The sequence below is a fragment of the Rhopilema esculentum genome, chromosome 21 (genome assembly GCF_057945365.1).
Source record: "Rhopilema esculentum isolate cy_ngs chromosome 21, ASM5794536v1, whole genome shotgun sequence".
NCBI classification, from domain to species: Eukaryota; Metazoa; Cnidaria; class Scyphozoa; order Rhizostomeae; family Rhizostomatidae; genus Rhopilema; species Rhopilema esculentum.
The window spans coordinates 7,433,464-7,457,872 of record NC_142835.1 but is presented as its reverse complement, the minus strand read 5'-3'; the positions used below and the strand labels follow the sequence as shown (position 1 = coordinate 7,457,872).

Sequence of the window (24,409 nt, the reverse complement as noted above, 5' to 3'; positions counted from 1 at the left end):
CAATTTGTCTTTGTTACGCATGCGTCGATATCAAACTAACCCAGGTTCGCCCTTGATGCCTCTTATACTACAAAGTCGATAGTTTCCAGCGTAAACGCATCAGGGCTCGACCCGGGTTACTTTTAGCCTAGAGCAAACCCAGGTTAATTTGTGTACTGTAAACAGGGCTTATGTATTTATTACTGGGGACACGGCTTCTGGTAGCCAGACCTCTGTCTGGAGCACAGGCTAGGCTTCTGCTCCCAGGCGGCACTCCGTCGACCTGCCTATTTAAAGTCTTCCCTTTTTGGCAAATTATTTTCAATAAATTTTGGCTCTTATATTTTCATCGATAATAAAAAACCATATTTTGGGCACTTTGTGAAAATGCTCGGGGTAATTTGGTCTCATCTTGCGATTTAAACGATTCTTGAAATTAAATCAATATCTGGTGTGACAGACAAACTAGGATCATGCATGCCCCAATTGTTTTACGAAGCAAATAATTCAAGAGCTGCAATAAAGGGCGACAGAAGCCTTGGCCCCACTTTTGTCAGCCTTGCCCCCTCTCCACTTTCAAACTCGTGGCATAGAACCTGAGAGTCAATCTGATACACAGCAAAAAGGCTTCCAAAACAAGGATTTCTTTGATAAGTCCTTCGGGCTTACATTGTGAGTGGCGTGGATATGCTTCCAATGGCTAGAACTACCCGCTAGATTTTGACAATACCTTTTGTAAAACCACTTAAAAGGGGGTTTTACCAACGAGAGTTCGTTGTAGGCTGAAATGCTCAAAAATACGGCAACGGCAGATAAAATCAAAATTCTTCTTTTTACCGCAATTATTCGACTAACGACTGAAAACAACAAGTTCGTCAAATAACAGCACGGCTTTAACAGGCACGGCAAAACTGATGAAGCAACCCTTCATGTAGCCTGCGCGCAGACTCCACTGGTTTTCCACCCTACGAGTTTAGTTTCATGAATCTAAGTTTAGTTGAATGGAAAGTTTTAGGATTCATGTAACTAAACTCGTCGATTGGAAATCCAGTCGAGTCTGCGCGCAGGCTACCCTTCATGTACCTTTAGCAGAGCCTTGAAATAACAATTACGTAATACAAAAAACATATTTACAGACACTGATGCAATCACAGCACAAGATGCAATTCTCACCTGATATTGTCCGGAAGGGAACCCTGCGTCGTAACACTTTTCTAATCTGATCGCTCTTCTCCTAAGATATCAACGAAACCATCTAATGAGACACCATCTAAAGATTTCTAATAAAACTGTGTGTACCAAATTTTTCTGCAACAAATCAATGCATGCCTGAGGAAATAAACATGAATTCATATTTGCAAAGATTATGTTGAGATAAATAGCGCTGATATGGTAGCGGACAACTCCAAGAAGAATATATCACAAATTTCATACTGTACATTCTGCACCACATGCCAACCTGCACCACAAGCCAAAACTTCCTCGAGTGAGTTCCTTTACAAATTTTCTAAAAATGAAGTATTGATGTGCATTGTGAGCAAAAGCAGAATAGGTACAAAAAGCACTACAGTACTAATAATTAGACTAGCTCCAGGCGCGGATCTAGGCCGGTTGCACAGGTTTCAAAAAACCGGTCAAGTCCTAAGAGCTATGTTTCTCTTTAAATCTTGAATTTTTGATCTAAATTTCAATTGCAACAATTGCTGCATTTCTCCCTGACTGACTTCAATTTTTCTGTTTATATACTGAATTGAACCTTCACAAGAGTTTGACAGAGTTCCCAGCTTTCTACTTCATCTTTTATCTCAAAGTATCCAAGGAATTCAAAATCGAGCAAATCAGCAGCCATTCGATGTGACAGCTTGGAGTATGCTATCTATGCGCCAATATTGAAACTGGTGGCTATTGTTTCCTGAAAACCTGTGAAAACCGGTGTCATATGCGTTTCGGTAACCTTATGCATTTCGGTCCGGGTACTGAAACGCATGGCAATTTTGGCTATACATAATCGTACCCAAGCACTTAAACAATAGATTACCCAAACGAATGGTGGAACTTAGCATGCAAAACGGTCCCGGTACACAAACGCATGACAATTTTGCTTATACAAAAACGTACCCAAGCTTTTAAAAAACAGGGAACAGAAACAAATGGCGGAATTTAGCATGCGAACCGGTCTGGGAACACAAATGTTCTGGTTCATATTGTCCAGAATGTAAAAAACAATCGAACTATTTCTAACAATGGGAACTAACAAGAAGCGGTGCAAAAAAGTACAACATTAATGGCGACTCCAAAGTTTTCTTGATTAAAAAGTGTGAAATTTTAAACTCAAAAAGCATTGTGTTCAATTTTTTAATTATAACTTGTCATAATATCGCACTACGATGAAATCACATGATTTGAAACACACTGCGTTTCACAATGTTACACTTTTGCATAGGGTACCAAAACGCATATTACACCGGCGCCCATATATTTCCCTTATGCGAGAAAAACCGGTGACTAAAAAGCATACTCGACATCGATATCCATAGCTCGAAAGGATGGACGCTTTAAAACAAAATGATACAAAATGGAATACGGATGCAAATAAGAATATGAGGTTTTTATATTAAGGGGAGTTGACGTGTTTTCTCGGAAAAATTCATGAAAATTAGAATCGAAGTTGCAAGAAGAGGATCAAAGGCCATGCTGAATGGCGTAAAATTCTGGCATGATCCAAAAATTTGGCTAGATCCGCGCCTGAGCTGAAAAGAGTTTATCGGCCAACATTTTCGCTTGCCACGATAGTAACTGGCAAATCATTCACCGAGCTAGTAGCCTATGTGCAGACTCAACGGATCGGTTTACTACTCGACAGTTCTTTGTGAGACTTGAGTCTGCACGCAGGCTACGCGTGTTATGCTACCAACAGTTATAGCTTCTGAATTTCTGATCAAAATGATGGTCAAACTACTGAGTCTGCCATGGGATATTAGTCCACAGTCTTTCAAAGAAACAAGGGTAGACACAGATATTAAGTGTTAACATTTGTGGTCATCTTTTCAGGCATAGAAAAATCTTTATCTCTTATTTTAGTGTTTTATTTCATTACAGAAAAAAACAAGCGTTTGAGTTGAATGTGAAAAATATCATTTTTTGCGTCTACAGTTTCCTGCAACACGGGCGTTGCGGTTACTAGAAAAAAACAGGAGCCAGTCATAAGGGGGCCAATAATTTCCAGATAGCAATTTTCTTGCTATGGGTGCAAGCAGGGGCGGATATAAGCAACAATGATTGGGGGTGTTAGGCACTAATTTTGGTGTCACACCCTTCAAGTCACTGGAAAATGATAGAAACGCCTATTTTTGAAATTTGGTTTTTAACTGTGGCGTAGCCAGGTTTGGAAGATTGGTAGGCCAAAGAGGAAAATGATTTTTACCGAATGAAACAAAATTTACCGAAGGACACAGAACTATTGGCGGAGTGTCGCAAATTTTGCGACAATTTTGATTTTCGGACGGAACCCAGGAGAAGCAATTTATCAAGACTGCCCCTGGGATATGACATGTATCTTAATATGACTAATAATAAAACTATAACACTACATATTGTAATGGTCGAGGTTTATACCTAATATATAATTGATTGAGAAGTTTGGTATGGAGTCAAGCTGGATAGTCATTAACATTATTAACAGATCAGTGTTAGCATGAAACTGAAGATCAGGCACGCCAGAGGGGGTGGGCTATAGCCCCTTCACTTTTTTGCTGCAGTATGATATCCAGGTTGTTGCATAAAAGATAATGGTGGAAAAAACTACCATGAAAGTTTACTATCCCCAACCCCAAACTCTGCTCAGGCGTCCCTATCCATCCTGTTGCAAAACGTGAGATATGAATGAGTCCTATGTTTCAAAATCCTTTTCTTTAATATTGTTTCCTAAAATGTCATTTCGCATGACCCTCAAGACTCAATACTACCTTGACATTGCATACTAGGAAATACCAATAACGGGTTGGAATCGTAACATGAAATTTCGAAATTCATGGCAGAATCAGCCAAGTGCACCTTGAGATCTTTGCTATAAATTCGAGCATCTGTCTTGCGTAAATGATTCTGCCCGAACAAAATAGGCCATGTCAAATTAGGAACAACAAGCATTGTAAATATAACTGATCGACCATTTTCCCATACAATAGGGACCTCCATGATACCTACAGCATGTAGATTGGAGGTAGGCCCGGCCCAGCTACCGAAACGGGGACGTGCTGCTCAAGTTTAGTGGATTTGAGATTGGGGTGCTGACGGGCTACGTGTGCAGCATGTTTTTGACTTACTAGGGACACCGAGCAGCAAGTATCTAAAGGCAATGGAAGGGAAAGCCCCGCGGAAGTAACCTTAGTCCACAAGATGTTTTTATCCGCAAGACGAAGGGCCGAAAATGTAAGATTACTTGTAAGGGCGGATACGGCAGGCATACTGTAAAGTGGATCTTGCGGTGTAGCCTCGGGGAGGTGGGTGGAAGTTGAAATAGGGAGACGTTTTTCTACCTCCTGTGCAATACTAGCAGAGAGATCCTGTTTTAAAGATGCAAGAGATTCATTAAATACGTACTTTACTGTATCAACGATAAAGGCATCACGATCTGTGTTAATATCTGCTTAATTGCTATGAATTCGAGACTCAGGAGGAGAAGTACGAGTATCATGTGAATTACGTTTGAAGGTGCCTCGTGGCTGTAAGTGATTCTGGCCACGAGAAGGCTTGTTACGTGTGGAATCGTGAAAATTATGTAAGAATTCCTTACAATTAGACTTGGAACATTGCACGCATGTATGAATAAAGCCAAACTTACATCGGTTATTAGGTAATTCACAATGAGCTTTATGAAATTTATTAAAGTACCAGCAAATTTTTGTACCCGAGTGTCCAGAATTTAAGTTTTGCTGGACTGGAGAAGCTGATTGCGTAGTAGCGGTAAGGAGAGATTCCGGCTTCCATGGAGTGGGCGTGTCTCGAGGCGAAAGGACGTGCTGAACTGACTCATATCGTTTTGCAGCTTCGATGGCAGCAGTCAGATTGGAAAAAGGAGAATCACGACTGAGAAGTTCTTTGGATAAAATAGGAGAAAGTTTCATAATGAAGGCATGAATGAGTTCCATGTCACCAGTGTGTGGGTTGGAAGAACGATGGATACCAGGAATGAGCCTTTCGAGGGAGTGCTGAGTTACCAGAAAACGGTGTGCAAAATCGGAAACAGACTCGCCAGGATTCTGGTGCATGGCGTAGTACGTGGCAAGAAGTTCTCGGATACGTTGTTCTTTGGGTAAACCACGGTGGGCTGTAAGAGTGGCCAAAGATTGATCGTAAAGAGTCATGAATTCGTCTGAAGTCCGTGTAGAAGAAAATTGAATAGTATTTTCGGACTCGAATTTGCAGACGATGTCGAAGGCTCTGGCGTCTTTTTGACATTGTTGCTTTAAATAAGTCAACCAAAATTTTGGAGAGACACCAGAGGAGGAAAGGATGTGTGTGAGCTGCTCTATGAAACGATCTAGAGGTTCCCTGCCTGTAAACTCCGGTAGAATTAATTGTGGGAGACGTAGTGTAGAGCTGCTTGAATTTTGTGGACGAACGGAGAGAGACAGGTCAGCAACAGCTTGCGAGAGGCTTTGTAACTGTCGTTGCGTTTCGGCAATGATTTCTTTTGTGGTATGTTGTTGGGATTTCACCACTTCGGCAAGACCACCAACAAGACCAACAACTTCTTCGATAGTGGACGTGACTGACGGTTATTAACCATAAATGGAGAACCGTGTCAATTTTTGTAGCGGTTATTTATCCATAAATGGAGAACCGGGTCCAACACCAATTTTTGTAGTGGGATCTTTATCGAAGAAGTGAGACGAAGAGAAACGAACTTCGTTTATGTTTTCTGCTTCATCATCGAAATCAAAAGTCCTATAACTAACTACGTGCTGAAATATATATCCTTAAGTTAAGTGCGTCATAAGTAACATGATAACGAGGTTAATACTGAAAAGGAGAATATTCCTATTACAATTCGAGGGGGGGGGGGGGGGGGTGGCAGCCTCAGATGGCAAAAATCATCAACTTGAGGAGTTCCAACTTGAGAATAAACAGTAGCAGTGGGGTTTATTCGTGGGGGGCTTATTAACAATTTTTAGTTCTAGGATGGGGGCTTATTTGAGGGGGGCTTTTTGAGGGGGGTCAATTCGAGGATTTACGGTAATCCAACATTGGCGGTTCTGTTGTCCGGCGGGTGGAAACTCATGTTGGAGAGTTTTATTTCAGGGGTGGGGGGGGGTCTGTTTTGAGTGAACCTCCCTTAAAACATAAAAGCGTGCCTAAAGATGTTTAGTAAAAGCGTTTTTGTTTCTTTTACTAACTAAATTTTGTGTTAGTTTACATATATATAACTTCTCACCTAGGTGTGTGCAGAAGCAAAGAGTTGAGACGACTTACTTTTCTCTGTATCTGAACTCGATTAATCATTTTAACTATCTACACAACTATAATAAAACAGCTCTCATTATAGGGGATTAACTAAAACAAAGCGAATAGAAAAGCTAGGCTAAAAAGCGAATGTAAATACAATAGGAATATAAGCTGTTGTGCGTAAGTGCAAATATGTGGCTGAGTATATGGCTGTAAGTGCAAATAAAATGTCGTATTATAAGTTCACTATAGATGCTTCTGATATTCGATCTAGATCAGCCAACTTCTAAGGGCTACTTTACAGTCAAAAATATGTTGAATCGCGAAATTCACAGAATTTCGAAAATTAGACCAATTGTGAAAGATGGGCTAAGTCCATTGCAAAATGACTGAAATATGGCTTTCTCAGTCAATTCGCCATACATTACGTACAAAAAATTCGGTGCCAAATATCCCGGTGAATTTATTTTCGGTGGAAAAAATTTCTGGGTAAATTTCGGTGAAATTTTGAAAATTTTCGGTGGAAAGAAAGAAATTCGGTTAGTTAAGAAATAAACACATTTTGTAAATCACCTTCAACATAAATTATCTGGAAAGCAATCGTAAAAATAAAAAAAAATCCAACATTCCATATCAGCCAGCCAAATAAACGGAACTGAAGAGAAGGCAAGAATTTTTTCGGCTGCTGCATCTCAAGTTGCGAATTGGACCTTCGAAATTCTATTCTGTTGAGGAAATAAGTATGAATTTAGGTCGAATTGGCACACCTATGACAGTCTGGCTCAGGTATTCTGCGGCTCGTATTTTCATCAATTGTATAAAGATACACACATGTACAAGGAATGAAAGGTAGAAAAAAATCCAGCTTGTCCTAGGATGGGAGCAGAAAGGGCCTGTGTAAAAAATGTGGGTATTCAAGATTTGTAAAAGAAAGTTGAAATTAGCAAACTTCAATTCTTAAATTGAGAATAGAGAGAAAAGTTTACAACTTTTTCTTTCGCCTCTTTTATCAAGCAAATATCATGATTTTAGCCTCAAACCAGGAACTGCAACTTAAAACCGTCCTTGCATACACACCACAGGTTTACCCCTCTGTCTTAATGACGTTGGATTTCAATAAAACGACTAAGGAGGTTAGGAATAGTGCTTTATTTATGCTACATGTATGATATTTGTCTGTACTAACAATATTGTTTCTGGGAGAAGGAAGAGAGGAAGGGTTAAGCTTGGGTTCTGTCCATTCGCAATTAATAACTGTAATTTATCAATTTGTTGCTGTGATTTATTAATGTTATTGTAATTTTTTGTTGCAATTAGGTTAGAGGCTATCTTGGCTTAGATAGTATATTAAAGAAATGTATTTAAGGTACCATCAAGTACGCATTGATAATCAGAATGAACTAGAAAGCATAAACAACGCGATGATGTCAGCTCTTTTTACAATATCGGATTGTGTCAGTTTGTTGAGAGGGACTATCAAAATGGGGAACATACTGGTTGGCTTCATCATTCTCACGGTTTCGTTCAAAGGCATCCAAAGAAGAAAACAAAGGGAAAAGGCCATTTGCCAAGATAACAAAACGAACCAAATGATAAGAAGAAAAAATATTGAACTGTAAATTCGTTGAGATACTTATTAAATTATTTTAGTTCAGTTTAGTAAAGATACTTTTAGTTTTCTTTAAGGTTTTGTTGACAAAACTTTACAATTTTAAAAAGAAATGATTAGGACGTTTTACGTTCTTACGTCTTTACGGCCTAGAAAGAAAAGTTGAGTTAATATGACTTACGTTCTTACCTCTTCTTCAGCATGAAGAAAAAAATGATGATAATGAGAACAATGGCAGCATGACACCAAAGACGATTCCAACAATAGTTCCATCGCGCGTAGATCTTCCACCATTATCTACAAAAGTGACATAAAATCTCAGATTATACACTGCTCCCACCCTGAAATATATCTTTGCATAAATTTTAGACTTGAAAGTAATAGTGAAGTTGTCTGGCTGCACATCAAAGAAAATCAACTGAGACCGAGGGTTGGTTAACCAATTTCAAAAATTTGTTTTCTTGGGCCTACTGTCCACAACATGGGAAGTATTCTGATTTCAAGTAGATGACATTTCACCAACGCGTCTAAATGTTGCCCACAACGAATATGTTTTCAAATCCCCCATCTACAATGCAATGACAAAATTTTAGCCATGTGTAGGTGCTTTTTTGGCGAATATTCAAATTTGTCAGCAAGTAAAGGACATCTTGCTCACTTTGAGGCAACTGAGGCCTAAACACCTCACTAAAGCGAAAAAGCTACCAATTTCACTGCTTACACCTTATTAATTTAAAACAAATTAAAAACATTCCAGCCTTAGATCTTCGAAAAATTAACAACAGTCAGCATGAACTTTATCGTACTGTTTCTTATAAAAAAAGAGTTTATCTCACTCATGTGTTTTCTCGCAAGGCTAGTTTATTCTAAAAGGCCATTATCAATCAGAAACCTTTGAGCAGTTTAGAAATTTAAAGTAGTAACAAAGTTTGTTGTCACGCTATATGTCACGCTTAATCCAACAAAGTTTAAAAATAACATGATGACGTCATCGGTGACGTCATCACTATCGAACATATCGAGGCTTGTTAGGGTTAGGATTAGGGATAAAAATCCATCAAAGCTTTGGAGATAATAAAATGCAAAATCGATTAATGTAGTCTGCATCTTAGGAGGGTTCATCTTCTGATGAGATTTCTTGGAAGCATTGAATGCTGTAATGAAAGGAAGTGGATTAGAAGAAGCCCTTGAAGAAGTTTATGGGAAGAGCTGTTCCCCATATCCTTTCTGGGAAGGCTGTGTCGAGAGCGCTTAGAGGACACATCCTTATCGAGTCTGCATTGGTTTGCAAATTAATGACACAATTGATTGCATCTGGACAAGAGAATCGTGATAGCTGTGAAGAGATGGAACGTCCTACATTTGAAGAAGCGACAGTGAAGATTGAGGACTTGTGCTCTGATTTTGAAAAATTGAAAAATGAATTCAGAGAAAAGCATCACCGTGACATCAATATGCAATGATTCCCAACCCTCTCAAAGCTTACGTTCAATCTCGAAGCGTACAAGAAGTACCTCGCTAAAACGTCTTGGACATTAAAGTTATGGTTGCAATATTTGAATTACATCGCCGTGGTAAAAATATTTATTCGTGCGGAGAGAACTGGTGACTGGAATTTGCATTTGATGTCTTTGAACAAAATGCTGAACTTATTCGCTGCTACAGCCCATGTTAACTATGCTACATGTGCAAGATTGCATCTACAAAACATGCTTGATTTGGAAAGCTCTCATCCTTAGGTCTATGATCAGTTTGCAAGAGGCAATCTGCACACTGTCAGGCGCAGTGAGCAATTTTGGTCAGGCTTATGGATGGATTTGGACATTGAACAGGTGATGATTAGAGCATTGAAGAGCAACGGTGGGCTGACGCGAGAAAGAGGTATTTCGGAATCTACTCGCCAGTTATGGATCGGAAGTATCCATAGGTGTGCAGACATACCCAATGCAATGAGTGAATCGACTGGCGCATATAGGAAAACAAGTGAACAGCATGTTCAGTTAGGCCCAAGCAGAGAGACAATAAAGATCTTACGTTAATCAAAGAATAGTTTGATCGCCACAACCCTTTTGGTGAAGACGGGCAACATCTTAAAAGTCTTTCAACTGGCTTGATGGTGCGAGCATCAAGAGAAAAGAAAGAGTTCAAACATTTGAAGATCTCTTACCTAAGACGAAAATGGGGAACAATACAGTGACCATCAATCCAACTATACTGTTTAGCCGTTTGTCTGCCTTGGCTAACTTCCAAAGTAACATTACTGAAAACTTCTGCTATGAGCTAACTCTAGAGCCGACGTCACTCCTTAAACAAGTTATGATGAGAAAATCGACTAAAGCTGTTCTTAGAAATCACTTACTGGGTACAGAGAATGCAACTATCCCGACTACAAATGACGTTTGCGTGGTTGATGGTGATGCATTGCTCCACAAAGTCCACTGGCCAAAATCAACGTATTCTGAGGTGCTTGAGCAGTACATTGCATTTGTAAAGCAAAGATTTGGGAATTACACTTGCGTTAACGTTGTTTTTGATGGATACTTAGACAGAATGTCAACAAAAGGTCAGGAGCCTCTTCGTCGAATGAGCAAAACGCCAGCTAGATTTGAAATCACTGAAAGCTCAAAAATTACTTGTAGCAGGGAAGCATTTCTGGCGAACATAGATAACAAGGATAGGCTGATTAAGTTGCTTTGTACTCGGTTAGAGAGGGAAAGGTTTGTCGCAGTTCAAAGTAATGGAGACGCGGATATCTCAATTGTGAAGACTGTCCTTGAGTACGCAGAAACTGGTAGATATGTTAGTGTGATGGAAGAAGGTACGGATATATTGGTTCTCATGATGAGCCACTGGAGAGATGGATTGGGAGAATCGTTTTTTGGAACAGAGAAAAAGGAAAAGAAAAGGCGACATTCAAAATTGTTATACTGGAGCATGCGGGACCTTTTATCAACACAACAGTACCAAGAAGCACTTCTTTCTGCTCATGCTTGGAGTGGCTGTGACACAACTTCAGTTATGCACCAAAAAGGTATAAAACTGAAATAATAATAGCATGATAGCTTTGTACTGCATTACCTATAATGACATACCTTGCAGTTGATATTAGGTACTAGTAATACTACAATGATATGCCACTGTTCATCATTTAGAAAACTGTTATTAGAGCACTCTGTTTGTTATAGGGAAGCTGAAAATCCTGAAGCAGTTAGAATCGAGAGAAGGTGAATACTTGAGATATCAAAACAATTTGGGAATTTGTCAATGACTCAGCAAGAGATCGGAGAGGCAGGTGTTCAACTGGTGGTTACAATGTAAATACATTTCTTTTTAAGATATTTAATAAGCTTCTGAAATAAAATATCAAGCAATAGTATCACCAATTTGAATCAACTAACTGAATTTTGCACACTTTATTTTCCAGCTACGGTGGCAAGAAATGTGACTCGTTGGCTAGTATACGACATACCAAATACATTGAAATGGTTACAACGAGCAATGTAGTAGAACCAGATAATCTTCCTCCAACTGGAAGAGCGACATACTACCATGCTTTACGAGTGCATCTTCAGGTTCATGACGTTTTTTCTCTATTTAATAAAATTATGACAATTCAAATAACTGATGTGGACGATATAACCAACACTGTTTTTATTCCTTTTCTAATTAATAGTTAATTTAAGTAGGAAAATGACATATTAGCTTCTTTATTTTATTCACAATATGAAATCAATTCCCAAAATTTTTTTGAACTTCCAGGTACACAGTGGAAGCATTTAGACCTTTGCTGTCTAAACCCGCAAGACTGGGGATGGAAAATGGAAGACGGTATATTTCAGATTTCTGTCGTGCAATCTATAAAAACTAATCACAACAATCCCAGGCCAATCTAGTGCAACATCTCGACCTAAGTCCAACAAACAACGTTTGGAACAAAATGTTGCACTAGTTTAGCCAACCATGTTAGACTTCGTTGGACGATGGCAAAAAAGTTGGTTTTGGCAAAAGAGTTGCATGATGTTTGGCGATCTTGACGTAAGTTAACTTTGGTTAAAAATGTTTAATATTCTTTGATGATTTTGGAACTGTTTCACAAATTCATCCAACATTTCTGATTTTAACTGCACATTATCCACTGCAACATTTTTCTACTCAAACTTGTGAAGCAAGGCAGTTCGATTCATTCCAAAATAACAACAAATAGCGAAAGCCAAAAATAGTCAAATGCTGGTTGAGGTGTTCAAACGGATCAATTTTTTCCCAACAATACATTCAACACCTATTTGGAACTAGAGGTAACTTGTGACATACAATTATTGGGTAAATGTTGGATCGTTCAAACGGGTTTTAAATCACATTGTTCTAAAAAGTTGTGTACCTTTGGAACAAGATATTTGAGTGGTGTGCAAAATATTTTGACTTTCCTTGACAGTGTTTGGAGCTCTCGATACCTATAAGCACCATACAGCAGAAAGAAGAGACAACAAACTGACCAAAATATTTTGGCACAAAAAACCCCCTTGGTTTTATCCGGACTGTCCTGTAGGACCCTTCAGCGTATGCCCCTTTACCCACAGCGTTGTATGCAGAGATACGAATTCTATATTCTTGGTCGCGATTCAAATAAAGGAAAGTGTATTCAAGAAAGGGGCTTCCGTCTGTGACGGTCATATTTCGCACTGTCTCTGTTCTATTTGGGTAAAACAACTCCACAAGATAATTGGATATTCCTGAATAGCCCGGACTGGCAGGCTTCCTCCATCCGATTCTAATAGATGTATACGTTGATTCAATCAATCGTACTTCCACTGGAGCAGTTGGGACGTCTGATAGAGAGAAACAGCGAAAATGATTATCCAAAAAATCTTTTGGTGATACAAAACTTAAAAATGACTTTGAAAAATTTTTTTGACTCATACTAAAGCTTTTCGTCTGACATTCTTAAGATTATAAAACGTCGGAACATAGATCGAAAAAACTATACTCTAGGAAATATATAAACCCAGTTGCTGATCAAAATAGGCCAATCAGAAACGCGAGCACATGACAGTTGAGGTTGCCCAATCAGTGCCGCTTGCCTGTGGAAATTGTTAGCAATGGAGTCATAAGGTGAAAAAAAACTCCTTCTGTCTACACAATATAGGTTTTTTCATGTTTATGTGATAGATTCCAAAACTTCTCGATAGAACGACGATCAGGCTTTACCAATAATCCAAGACATGTCACCATTATAGTTTTTTGCACAATCTGGGTTTTCCAGTAAATGCTGCCCGATAGCAGAATCGCATGTTTTGGTTGTTGTTTTACATGCGACAAAACAGAAAACATAAACAACAAAATAATGTCCGCTATTTACATTGTCAAAAGGTATTCGAAAAGCAGAGAAATTAAACTATAGAAAAGGTTGGATGGAGTGGTCAAAAGTTTGAATCATGCGCATGCCTAGAAAATGAAATGCTGGGTGAAATGTTGGATGGAGTGGTCAAACGCATCCAACATTACATCCAACATTGAAAAACAAAATTTGTTTTTGACCGTGATCAAACATCATCCAACATCGATTTGCAAATGTTGGGTGACCCAACATGGGTGGTCAAACGCATCCAATATTTCGTCCAACATTGGTTTTCTGCATGTTGGATGAAATGTTGGTTGCGTTTGACCACTCCATCCAACATCTTTTTTTCTAGGCATGCGCATGATTCAAACTTCTGTATTGTTATTTGAGCCGAGGTGAATCCAGAGTGATTTGTGAGCAACTTTTTTTAAAAGTTATCGAGTGAAAAATGTAAAGCAAAAGCAAAGTGCAGAATGAAATAATCTAACAATTAATAGCTGGGGAAAGGGTGTCGGATTAGGATGAACGTAGCACTGACGAGGAGAGTCACAGCAGGGATGGCGATCTAGATTTAGGCGTAGTCCTAACGGGAAGCTTTACGTTTCAACGTGTTGTTTTCGAAATCAGCTATCATTTTTCACTTTTATCTTACGTGCCTTTTTATCTTCTGTAAACAAGTGCTGCAAACATGTCGCTGCGCAGGCGATGCACGGTGATGGAAATGTTGGATGAAATGTTGGATGAAATGTTGGATGAAATGTTGGATGAAATGTTGGATGAAATGTTGGATGAATTGTTGGATGAAATGTTGGATGAAATGTTGGGCGAAATGTTGGATGAAATGTTGGATGAAATGCTGGATGAAATGTTGGATGAAATGTTGGATGAAATGTTGGATGAAATGTTGGATGAAATGTTGGATGAAATGTTGGATGAAATGTTGGATGAAATGTTGGATGAAATGTTGGATGAAATGCTGGATGAAATGTTGGATGAAATGTTGGATGAAATGTTGGATGAAATGTTGGATGAAATGTTGGATGAAATGCTGGATGAAATGTTGGATGAAATGTTGGATGAAATGTTGGATGAAATGTTGGATGAAATGTTGGATGAAATGTTGGGCGAAATGTTGGATGAAATGTTGGATGAAATGTTGGATGAAATGTTGGATGAAATGTTGGATGAAATGTTGGATGAAATGTTGGATGAAATGTTGGATGAAATGTTGGATGAAATGTTGGATGAAATGTTGGATGAAATGTTGGATGAAATGTTGGATGAAATGCTGGATGAAATGTTGGATGAAATGTTGGATGAAATGTTGGATGAAATGTTGGATGAAATGTTGGATGAAATGTTGGATGAAATGTTGGATGAAATGCTGGATGAAATGTTGGATGAAATGTTGGACGAAATGTTGGATGAAATGTTGGATGAAATGTTGGACGAAATGTTGGATGAAATGTTGGATGAAAGGTTGGATGAAATGTTGGATGAAATGCTGGATGAAATGTTGGATGAAATGTTGGATGAAATGTTGGATGAAATGTTGGATGAAATGTTGGATGAAATGTTGGATGAAATGCTGGATGAAATGTTGGATGAAATGTTGGATGAATGTTGGATGAAATGTTGGGCGAAATGCTGGATGAAATGTTGGATGAAATGTTGGGCGAAATGTAGGATGCGTTTGACCACCCGCTGAAAAATATCAACGAACTTTCTAATTTTTTGGGAATAAATGTTGGATGCGTTTGACCGGGGCTTTAAGTAAGTAAGTTTTCTGGCCGTTGACAAATTGGAAAGCAGCGAATTCTTATGAATGAGTTTCTTTTCGGCCTTTTGTGTCTACGTCTCTCTAGAACAGAAGTTTTGACAACCTTATCGAAACCGTAATCATTTAATTTTTTAGTAAGCAGTTTTTTACGAATAAAGGACGTAACTGCATTTTCTAACGCATAAGTAGATATTCGATGGCAGAAATTACTAAAAAATTTAATGAAAAGCTAAAAAATGAACAAGGTCAGATAGGTTTACGCTGGTTGTATCAAAAACAAGAAAAGGATTTTCTAATGAATGTTTCGGTTTAGACAGCTGCACATATGCATCAAAACAGTTCACTGAAAACTTTTGGACTAAAAATGTGTTACTTACGACCAACTTGAACTTTCACTTCCGTTGATATTATTCCTGCAGGACCTCCATCAGCAACACATCTTACTTTGGTCACCCCTTTTTGAAGATTGTAAAAACGCAAACGACTGCTTATTGGGAGGTTTGTAAAATTCCCGGTTACCTCAGCATTTTGCCCAACTTGATTATTTTTATCATCGTAGGTGCCACATGACAGCTTCGGAACAGGGTTGCCATAAACATAGCAAGTTGAGCTTAAAGTTTCGCCTTGTCTCAGTGCAAAAATAGTTTGACCAGTAGAGGACGTTGTTCCTTCAATCAAGCAGTTTCGGAACTCAGGTACCTCTGGAATAAATATTCATTAAGAATTAAGAAGACATTGTGTTAACAAATGCAAGTGTTACCCAGAACAATTTGGGCTGTTTCAGTTCCTTATATAGTCCCCGGAGTCCAGAGTTTGCTTCTAAAAAGGTCTTACGTCACGAATGGAAAATTACATTTTGGTGTTCCACAGGGATCTTTCCTTGGACCTCTCCTATTTATAACTGGTATCGACGAGTTTCCCTTTGATCTAAAAAGCTGCCAGGTAAACAGGATCTCATCTTCTACAAAGAGTATCAACGACTTGAAGAGGACGCTAAGAAAGCGCCTTTTCTTTGATAAAATCTTCATACTTTCTTCTGACCAGTCTTAGCAAAATCCATCCGATTATGTTTGGGCATATCTATGTGGTCCTTTTTTAGCCAGGGTTGGCTCTATAAACTTACAGTTACTGCAAAGCACAGTAGAAGAGTATTTTCGGTTGTAGGGATAAAGTTAGATCAACTTTCAAGGGAATTATTTCCCTAGATCTTTACAGTTATTTTGGATTCGATTTAGCTTTCAGAATTGTAGAGCAATATCGCGTAACTGCTTGAATATTCTATTTAAGCATGGAATTTGGTTACCACTTCCAGAAATGTCGCGAGTAAGAATAAAATGGAAAAAGCGATCCAAAGCCAAAGACAACAAATTTATAGATATAAAATTAACCACAATTTCCACATCATATTGTTCCCTAGATCAAACGAAAAACCAAGTCTAGTCCTCTAGGGGCAATTAATTCTATGCTTAAATATCTATTGAATACTCTAACGCAAAACAATACGATCCAAAACACCACAAGCAAAAGACAAGAACAAACAACGCAAAACATCTCTGAACATTAAGACCCCGTTTACACTGTGCCGGATAAAATTTATCCGCATAAAAGTTGTTCGGATTGATTTGCATTTATGTACACTGTGCCGCACAAATTTTGTCCACTTTGCCCTCCCGTTTACACTGTGCCGGATAACTGCAGACACACGACCTAAATCATGCACAGAACGCCCAAAATGAAGTCTTCTCTGGGCAACAAAGTAAAAACAAAATTCCCGCCAACGTAAAAAGACTTCATTCTCTCTTCATAATCTTTCATCTGCTTCTCTTTTAGACCAAAGCCAAAGATATTTTCAATACAAATTAGGCATAGTTTGTTTTAATAGATTGTTCTTGAAACAAAATGACACTGAACTAGCAACGAAAGTAGGGAAAGCTGACAAGGATGCCAATTTTACGTGGACTGGCAAGATACTGCATTTTTAACACGAGTACTTATCGACAACAAGGCAGCCAAGATGGCGAAAGGTCTCGATTGGGAGACAGTGAAAACTAAATTGGATGAAATAGCCAATCGCTTTCGAGCAAGATACGATGTGGATAAAATTTATCAGGATAAAAGCGTTTACACTGTACCACATAGCTATCCGAACTAATTTAATCCACTTTCCTAGGTGAACTAATATTGTTCGGATAGCCACTCTTAAATTCGTGCGGATAGCGTGGATCTAGTGTAGACGCGACGCCTATCTCAACTAATTTTGATGCGGATAAAATTTATCCGCCACAGTGTAAACGGGGTCTAAAGTGTGACAAGAAACATATTTCAATTTCACTTACATTTCCACCCCAAAGTTGATTCATCAATGATAATGAATCTTCTCTAAACATTTTTTGCCGCTCAAATAACAAATGTTGTTGAAACTTTAATTACAGGATTTGATATAAATACATCAGATCGGTGAATTTGGGTTAAAAATTATACTTGAATTGAAAAGGGGGAAGAACCTCAAGTCAAAAAATTAACTTTTTGTACGGCGCCATTTAAGTTAATGTGCAAAGATAAGATGGGAGATCTGAAAATAATGAGCCGTCGAGGATTACATTAATTGTTGAGGGATTATCTAATCTTTTGTGAGGTCTTTGGTCAGCCTCCCATAGCCCCCCCCCCCCCCCCTAGCAATACACCCCTGGGATTTATAGAAAACTTTTATTCCACATTCAGGAAAAAATTTGCTATCATAAATAAATTGAGTGAAACAGCATTTTCACAAAACTGTTTGAAAACGGAGAAAACTACTAAGCTTCAAAGCACTGAGGGAATAAAGCTAGTTGTGTCCATCAAGAAGACTGCAAGGAAGTAAAAAGTCAGGGTAGAAAGTCAGCTTAATATGATGACATTTTCAGAGAATTTATATTAGAAAGATTGATGAAAAGGGGCCCTGCATAAGCTTCATATTTTGTGGGCGGATGAGTTTTTGATATATTGTAAACTTTCCGCCGAAACTATATTACATGTTTGAATCTTGACGACTTCCTCAGATACTGAAAACTTAAATGAAGTTAACTAAAGTTAAAAATGCAATGCATTTGGTAATTTTCATTTTGAAAACTTGGTATTACGGTAATATCAAGATATTCTTGCGGAATTTCGGTAATAGGGAAATTTTCTTGCGGAATCACTGTATTTGATACCCCCAAAGACCACCCTTTTAATGAATCACTCTTCAGCTTGAGAACATATATGAGGGCTTTAAATGGTCCAATACTGGAACAAGGTTTGGTTGTAGAAATGGAATAATTGAGTAATTAGACTTTCACAACAATAGTGAGAAAATTTCTTTAAAAAACTAAATCGGAGGTTTTCTTGAACTTATCATATCTGAACATGCCATTTACAGTGGCCAATGTTTCTTTAAGAGGAAATGAAACTGCAGATTTAGACCATTTGTTTAAACTAATTTAAATGTACAAATTTTTGAAAATTAAAAATACTTTAGTACAAGAATGCATAAATATACAAACCACATATTTTTAGCTTGTAAAATCCACTGTAATAAGGGGTAGAATCTGATGCAAAATATGTGCAAAGAACATCTTTTGCGTCGCCGAAATCAAAATTACGAAGCTGGAATCCAATTTTTCTTTGCCCAGGATCATCAATTGCTGAAGCTCTGCCTTGAAATTCTGGAGCCAAAGAAGCTGCAGCAGTACCTTCCTTTTTTATCACAAAATCTGATAGAGAGCCACATAAAATTCTGCCACCCTCAAGACTGCTAATGTTGTATGTCCAAGTAACCTCGATGCTCTGAGATTTGTTCCCAAACTTATCAACAAAAGTTCCAGCAGCAGGATTGAATGACTGTCCATCTACAAAAACCACATAAATATGATTTTACAACAGAAGAGTACAGTCTTTAATTGATATTCCATTGACACTCCAGATGCATTATGTTGTCATCAACAGAGCTGGTGTGAGCTGCCAATCATAACAACACTTGAGACAGGAGAAAATGTTAAATTTAAAGTGTTCCTGAAGGCCTTTCTAGGCCTTATCTAGGGAGTTGATTGCCCTTTTCTTTGCCCATGCCAACACCCTCGCAGTACCACTTAAGCAACCTAATAACTGCACTGAGAAAAATGTGTCTCACTAACCAAATACAACATGCACAGGAGGAATATTTGACAGACCATAATTATCATGGAGATTGCAATAACTAAACCTTTTGAAATTTCGTCACAATGTTTAATCAGCATTAGGTTGTATGCTTTTGGTGTGTACTAAATTGCTCTTTGTCAATTTATATATATATATGCCAAGCCAAAAGGGTGTTGTTGATTTGAGAGAAGCATATATCATCCAGCATGTGAGCTTATCAAAAATGTTCAAAAGTCAGGTAGGTTGGCATATTGTTCCTAGCAGAGATGTTAGTGACTCTCAGGTGGGGGGCAAGCACAGTTTCAAATGTTGAAAGCCTGGGAAGGAAATTTAAATCATGGGAGTTTAAAACAGGAATAGGAAACATTAAATTGTTTTGGTGGAAATTTCTGTACATTAGAATGACTAAATGCATAGACTATATGGTGGTGCCATAGTCAAATAGAAAAAACCTTGGCCTGGAAGCCAGGCCTTTCCCAGAGGCACAGGCAGAGGTGGAAAAAATTTTTCTTCTTTCTGGGAACCTAAGAATCTGGCTCAAAACTTTCTGCCAGATTTAGGGGGTAGACAAATAAACTTTATGTTTGTGCTACAACATCTGTAGCACAGGACAATAGCGACGTCTTTCAAGTGACACACGCTTCGACTTTCTATCATCGTGAAACAGCGGCAACAATTCTTTTGGCAAGGCGGGAACGCCCCGACGTTGCTAAAACGAGGAACAAGCGGAACAACCTAGTAACAAGCGGAACAACCCAGTAACAACCCAGGAACAAGCGGAACAACCCAGTAACAACCCAGGAACAAGCAGAACAACCCAGTAACAAGCGGAAATGTGAAGTTATTGTTTTGTAAATAACATATGGGGGCGTTTATAAGTCAACTCTCTAAAGTTCGTGTGGGCTAGCACGTGCACTATCAAGAGGCCGTCAAACACTTTCGTTATGTAATTTTTTGGCAGTTCGCGGCCATTTTCCCTCCTTTTCACACAACCGTACATAGTTTGATGGATCAGAAAACCTGTCGTTGTGGTTTTTCACTCGAATCAAACACCGACATAGCAAGGCAAGGGCTGGTACACAAAAAGCCCAAATTGAGGGGTCGAAAATTGAGGTGGGGGATAATATTTAGAATATATTAATGGCAACCGAAGGGGCAAAAGGACCGGGGGTGTGGGGGTGTCACACCTCCCCGATAGTATCTCAATGAGAAATTTCAGGTAAAATCTCAATAAACTAACAACAAATGTTGCCAAGTTTGTACGAGAAATAATCAGACAAGGCAAAAAATTGGAAATTCTCCTGTGAACTGAATCAAAACTCCATTTCTAGGCATAGATTTTTACTCATTACTTTTGATTGTACACTATTAATTGTCGCATTTTTTATGTTCAAAATACAGTCACACCAAAATGAAAAAAATAGAATGATATCTATAAACCTACATTTTCAGTAGAGATTCTTCCGAGTTTCTTGTGAGTTAATAACAATCTTAAAAAGTACGTCTATTGGGATGAAGATAGATTTTCAAAAATTAATAAGGACGGGCCATTCTCAAAGAAAACTTGTGAAACCCGAACCTCTTTTTATCTAAAAATAGTCCCCTGCCCGTTTTAACTACCTTCCCCGACTATTTTAGTTCTCAGAGCATGAATCCAATCTTTTCTTCACGCGAATACTTAGTAAAAAGTCTCGAAATTCTCTCCCCGGGGCTGACATGACGTCAGCATTTGTCGGCCCCTTTGAAAAAAAATGATGGTAGAGATTTTATTTTGACCCGGAGTCAAAATAAAATCTTCAACGATGGATTATTATCGCCAATTAAGCGGATTAAAAACGACAGATAGCATCAAACTTTTTTCAGCAATTTAGCCTTTTACACGATCGTTGTCATTCATCGCGGTCCAATATCGAAAAAAAGTTTAAGGAAAAACGATGGTGTAAACCCGCCTTAATACAGTTGCGGAAATTATCAATACCTGAACTTGTCTTTCAACGATTGTTTTCAAATTGAAATATCAAACTTGTGAACAACGTCAAATGCCTAAGAGTTCTAGTGGATCAAGAACTCAAATGGAAAAGACCCCAAAAAGACCTAAAGAGGTATTAGCATTCTAAGGTTTACAGAACAATCTCTACACTACCTTTCTTTCCTAGAAAAAGAACTGTATAGAATCACGGCAGAGCCCTATTCAGTTACTGCCGCAGGGAAAGCATAATGGGGAATTGGGTGGGTAACAACCTCACCTGCAAATTCCTAAGAGGGACAAAGGGACCAAATGTGCCCTTGATATCAGCCCTTTCTAATCACTAAAGAAATTCATATAAAAGCCTTGTTGATGACAAAATTTCTCAAAACCTGTACAACCATCTCTTATAAGAGCAGTTAACTCATTTACAAGATACCTATACGAAACCAAAATGAAAATACAATTACAACAGAATCAATAGAAGCTGGGAATTTTTCAGATTCCTTTTTATTGAAGCCTGCCCCCTTGCCCCTTGGCCGTTCTGGGGTCCATGTACTGCTGCCTGATTTTTGGGGGTTTTCGTTAGACTGTAACTTTTCTGCTATATAATTTTTTCACTGTTGTAATATCTACTAGATTTGGTTAACTAGTTCTTAATTGAAAATAAAATGAAAATGAATTGAAAAACACCATTGTCAGTTGAAAAATCTTTTCATCATTTTCAAGGACTCAGAGTGATTAATTTGCAATAATCTTTAGTTGAGGATATTCTCCTGAATCAAAAAGGTTATTGGAATAATGATTTCCGGCAAAAAAAAACCGGATTTGATAATGCAAAATTCAACTGCTTCCCTATTTGACCCCGAAACTGCGAAGGAGATCTCTATGTAAACAAGGGCCTAAATTTATGTGATGCATTGACTTGATATGAATTTATCAAATAATATACATGTATTTCTAACATGCTAAATGGTGTTAACAATAGATTGGATGATTTTACGCCCTAAAACAAGATCAGTTCCCTGTTTCGTGTTTTTTCCTTGCTGTTTTTGAAGATTTCCTATTTGACCCCAAACAGCGTTTTCCCTATTTGAGAAATCTTGTAACCTTGGTGCAGGATGTTTGAAATTTGGATTGATATGAAGAGAGTGTGTATTTTTCTTGGCGATTACTACCTTTTGCTATTTATTTTGAATTAAAACGGTGCTTTTTTAACGAGTTTTGTCTATTTGCTGTCGTAGCTACGGAGGAGCCAAGCCTCAAGCTAACGTAGAAGCAAAACATTGCAATTTATACTGCTAAAAATTACTGTAGTTGAATTAAAAAAGCATCTAAAAGGTAGTTTGAAGAATGCCGAATCCGATTTTGAGGTTTGTTTTGAGATATCAGTCCAATATATGGAGATATTAACGAATTCCCTATATGACCCAGAATTCCCTATTCGACCCCGTTGCCTATTTGACCTCGAGCGCTACCAACATGATTGCGAATGTGGCCTACTTTTCTCAAAGGAACACCACTGTGTCGTAAATAAAATCTTGTTTGAAAGATACTTTGTTTTGCAGTCAAAACTACTGAATAAAAATCCTAAACAATGTTAAAATCCTAATGATCTGACGTTCAAATAGGCCCACTAAACTTGAATAGGTACTGGAAGTATGCCATTGAGTTCTAAAGTGTGACGTCATCGAAAACCTATTTTAAGAATTTTTGAAATTTAACCACATAAAATTAAAGATTACCATGAAATACTTTCAAATATGCAAAATTGGCCAAATATGTCTAAAATCTGCTGAGATATGGCCAATAAAAGATTTGAAGTTTTCTAACGAATCACTGTTATTTTGGCTCTGTTCACAAAGTTATGAACAGAGACCAAAATACAGCGGTTTGATGGGAAAAGAGCCATATCCCTGAAAATTCGTAACACAATTGACTCATTTTTCATATTTAGAGGTATTTCATGATGCTCTTTTAGGTTATAGGATCCAAATTCAAAAATTTTAAAATTAGATTCTTGTGACGTCATCGCTTTCGAACTTTATTGTGGCGGAATCGCGGAAACTTATCGGCCAACGGGCGTTGACCCGACTAAACCAATATCCGCAACATAACCGCCATCTGGAAATCGACCACTTTCGCTGTAAAATTTTGGTGCAAATCACGCTTTCTTATTCCTATCAATAAATTTAATGCAAATCCTTCGGGGTCATTAACAGGGAGAACCATCCCTGTTCTGCTAACCGCCATTTTCAAATTAGTGCGGCGTGCATGGTTAACAGGCTTCTCAGTACGTTAATATCAATAGCAAGTTAAAGCATACTTTGCCAATCAAAATTGATAAACTCATGTCGAATGGAAGGTGTAATTTACTTTCTGCTTAGTAATCTCTTTAAAAACCTCAAGACATGTATGTACATACCAACTGAGAGTTTCCCATGAAGTGCAGCAAGTGTGCAGAACAATATAATTTCCAAAACCGATCGACCCATTTTCGTTGTTAGCACGATACTCTTCTGTGATTTCCAAACAGAATGACATTCAATCTTTAAACGATTAACTAAGATGTCTGATTTTCACGATGTGTGCTACTGACAAAAAACCCCTAGAATAACACGGTCAAACCTTCCTCGATCGAAGATACCGCCCACTTGCCTTTATTCTTTTTAGCGAACAATTGTTAGCGCCCAGTCCACAAACAGCCATGAAAACAAATGGTGTCTCATGCTACTAATAAGTCATTCTTTTGAAGGTTTGGAATCCTAGAATATGTCAGAAATCTGTTACACTCTTTCTCTGTTAGAACGATTTTTATAAGAACACGAGCATCAAAATTGCTCAAAAGTTAAAGAAAAATTCAGTAAGAGCTGAGCTACTGTAGAATGCAATTTTGAACAATGTTTTATATCAAATTCGAGGACTTTGAATTTCGGTGAATATTCAAATTTATCAGCAAATTAAGGTCTGAACACCTCCCTAGAGCGAAAAAGCTAGCAATCACACTGCTTACATCCTATTAATTTAAGAACAAATAAGAACATTCCAGGCTAAGATTTTCGAAAAAATTAAGAACAGTCAGCCTGAAAGTAAATTTACTGGTTCTTACACAAAAGAGTGTAGTGAAAATGAAATAAA

General features: G+C 38.0%; 1 protein-coding gene across 1 annotated transcript; it reads right to left on the bottom strand.

The window, feature by feature from the left end:
* Window positions 1-1,511: 1,511 nt before the first annotated feature.
* On the bottom strand, window positions 1,512-23,915 carry LOC148957676 (uncharacterized). The gene is made up of 5 exons (XM_089114903.1): window positions 23,697-23,915; window positions 18,672-19,016; window positions 15,528-15,851; window positions 8,222-8,329; window positions 1,512-7,148 (listed from the first exon to the last, which is right to left on the bottom strand). Exons 1-4 carry the CDS (start codon window positions 23,764-23,766, stop codon window positions 8,229-8,231), a joined length of 840 nt encoding a protein of 279 aa, XP_088971029.1. The 5' UTR covers window positions 23,767-23,915; the 3' UTR covers window positions 1,512-7,148; window positions 8,222-8,228.
* Between the last annotated feature and the right edge of the window lie 494 nt (window positions 23,916-24,409).

Excerpts from the sequence above, each read along its gene's own strand:
- LOC148957676 (XM_089114903.1), bottom strand. The coding sequence starts at position 23,766 with ATGGGTCGATCGGTTTTGGAAATTATATTGTTCTGCACACTTGCTGCA. Across the intron at positions 15,852-18,671 it reads TTACAAGCTAAAAATATGTG|AGGTACCTGAGTTCCGAAAC; the intron begins GTTTGTATATTT and ends TATTTATTCCAG. Across the intron at positions 8,330-15,527 it reads AGTGAAAGTTCAAGTTGGTC|ATAATGGTGGAAGATCTACG; the intron begins GTAAGTAACACA and ends TCACTTTTGTAG.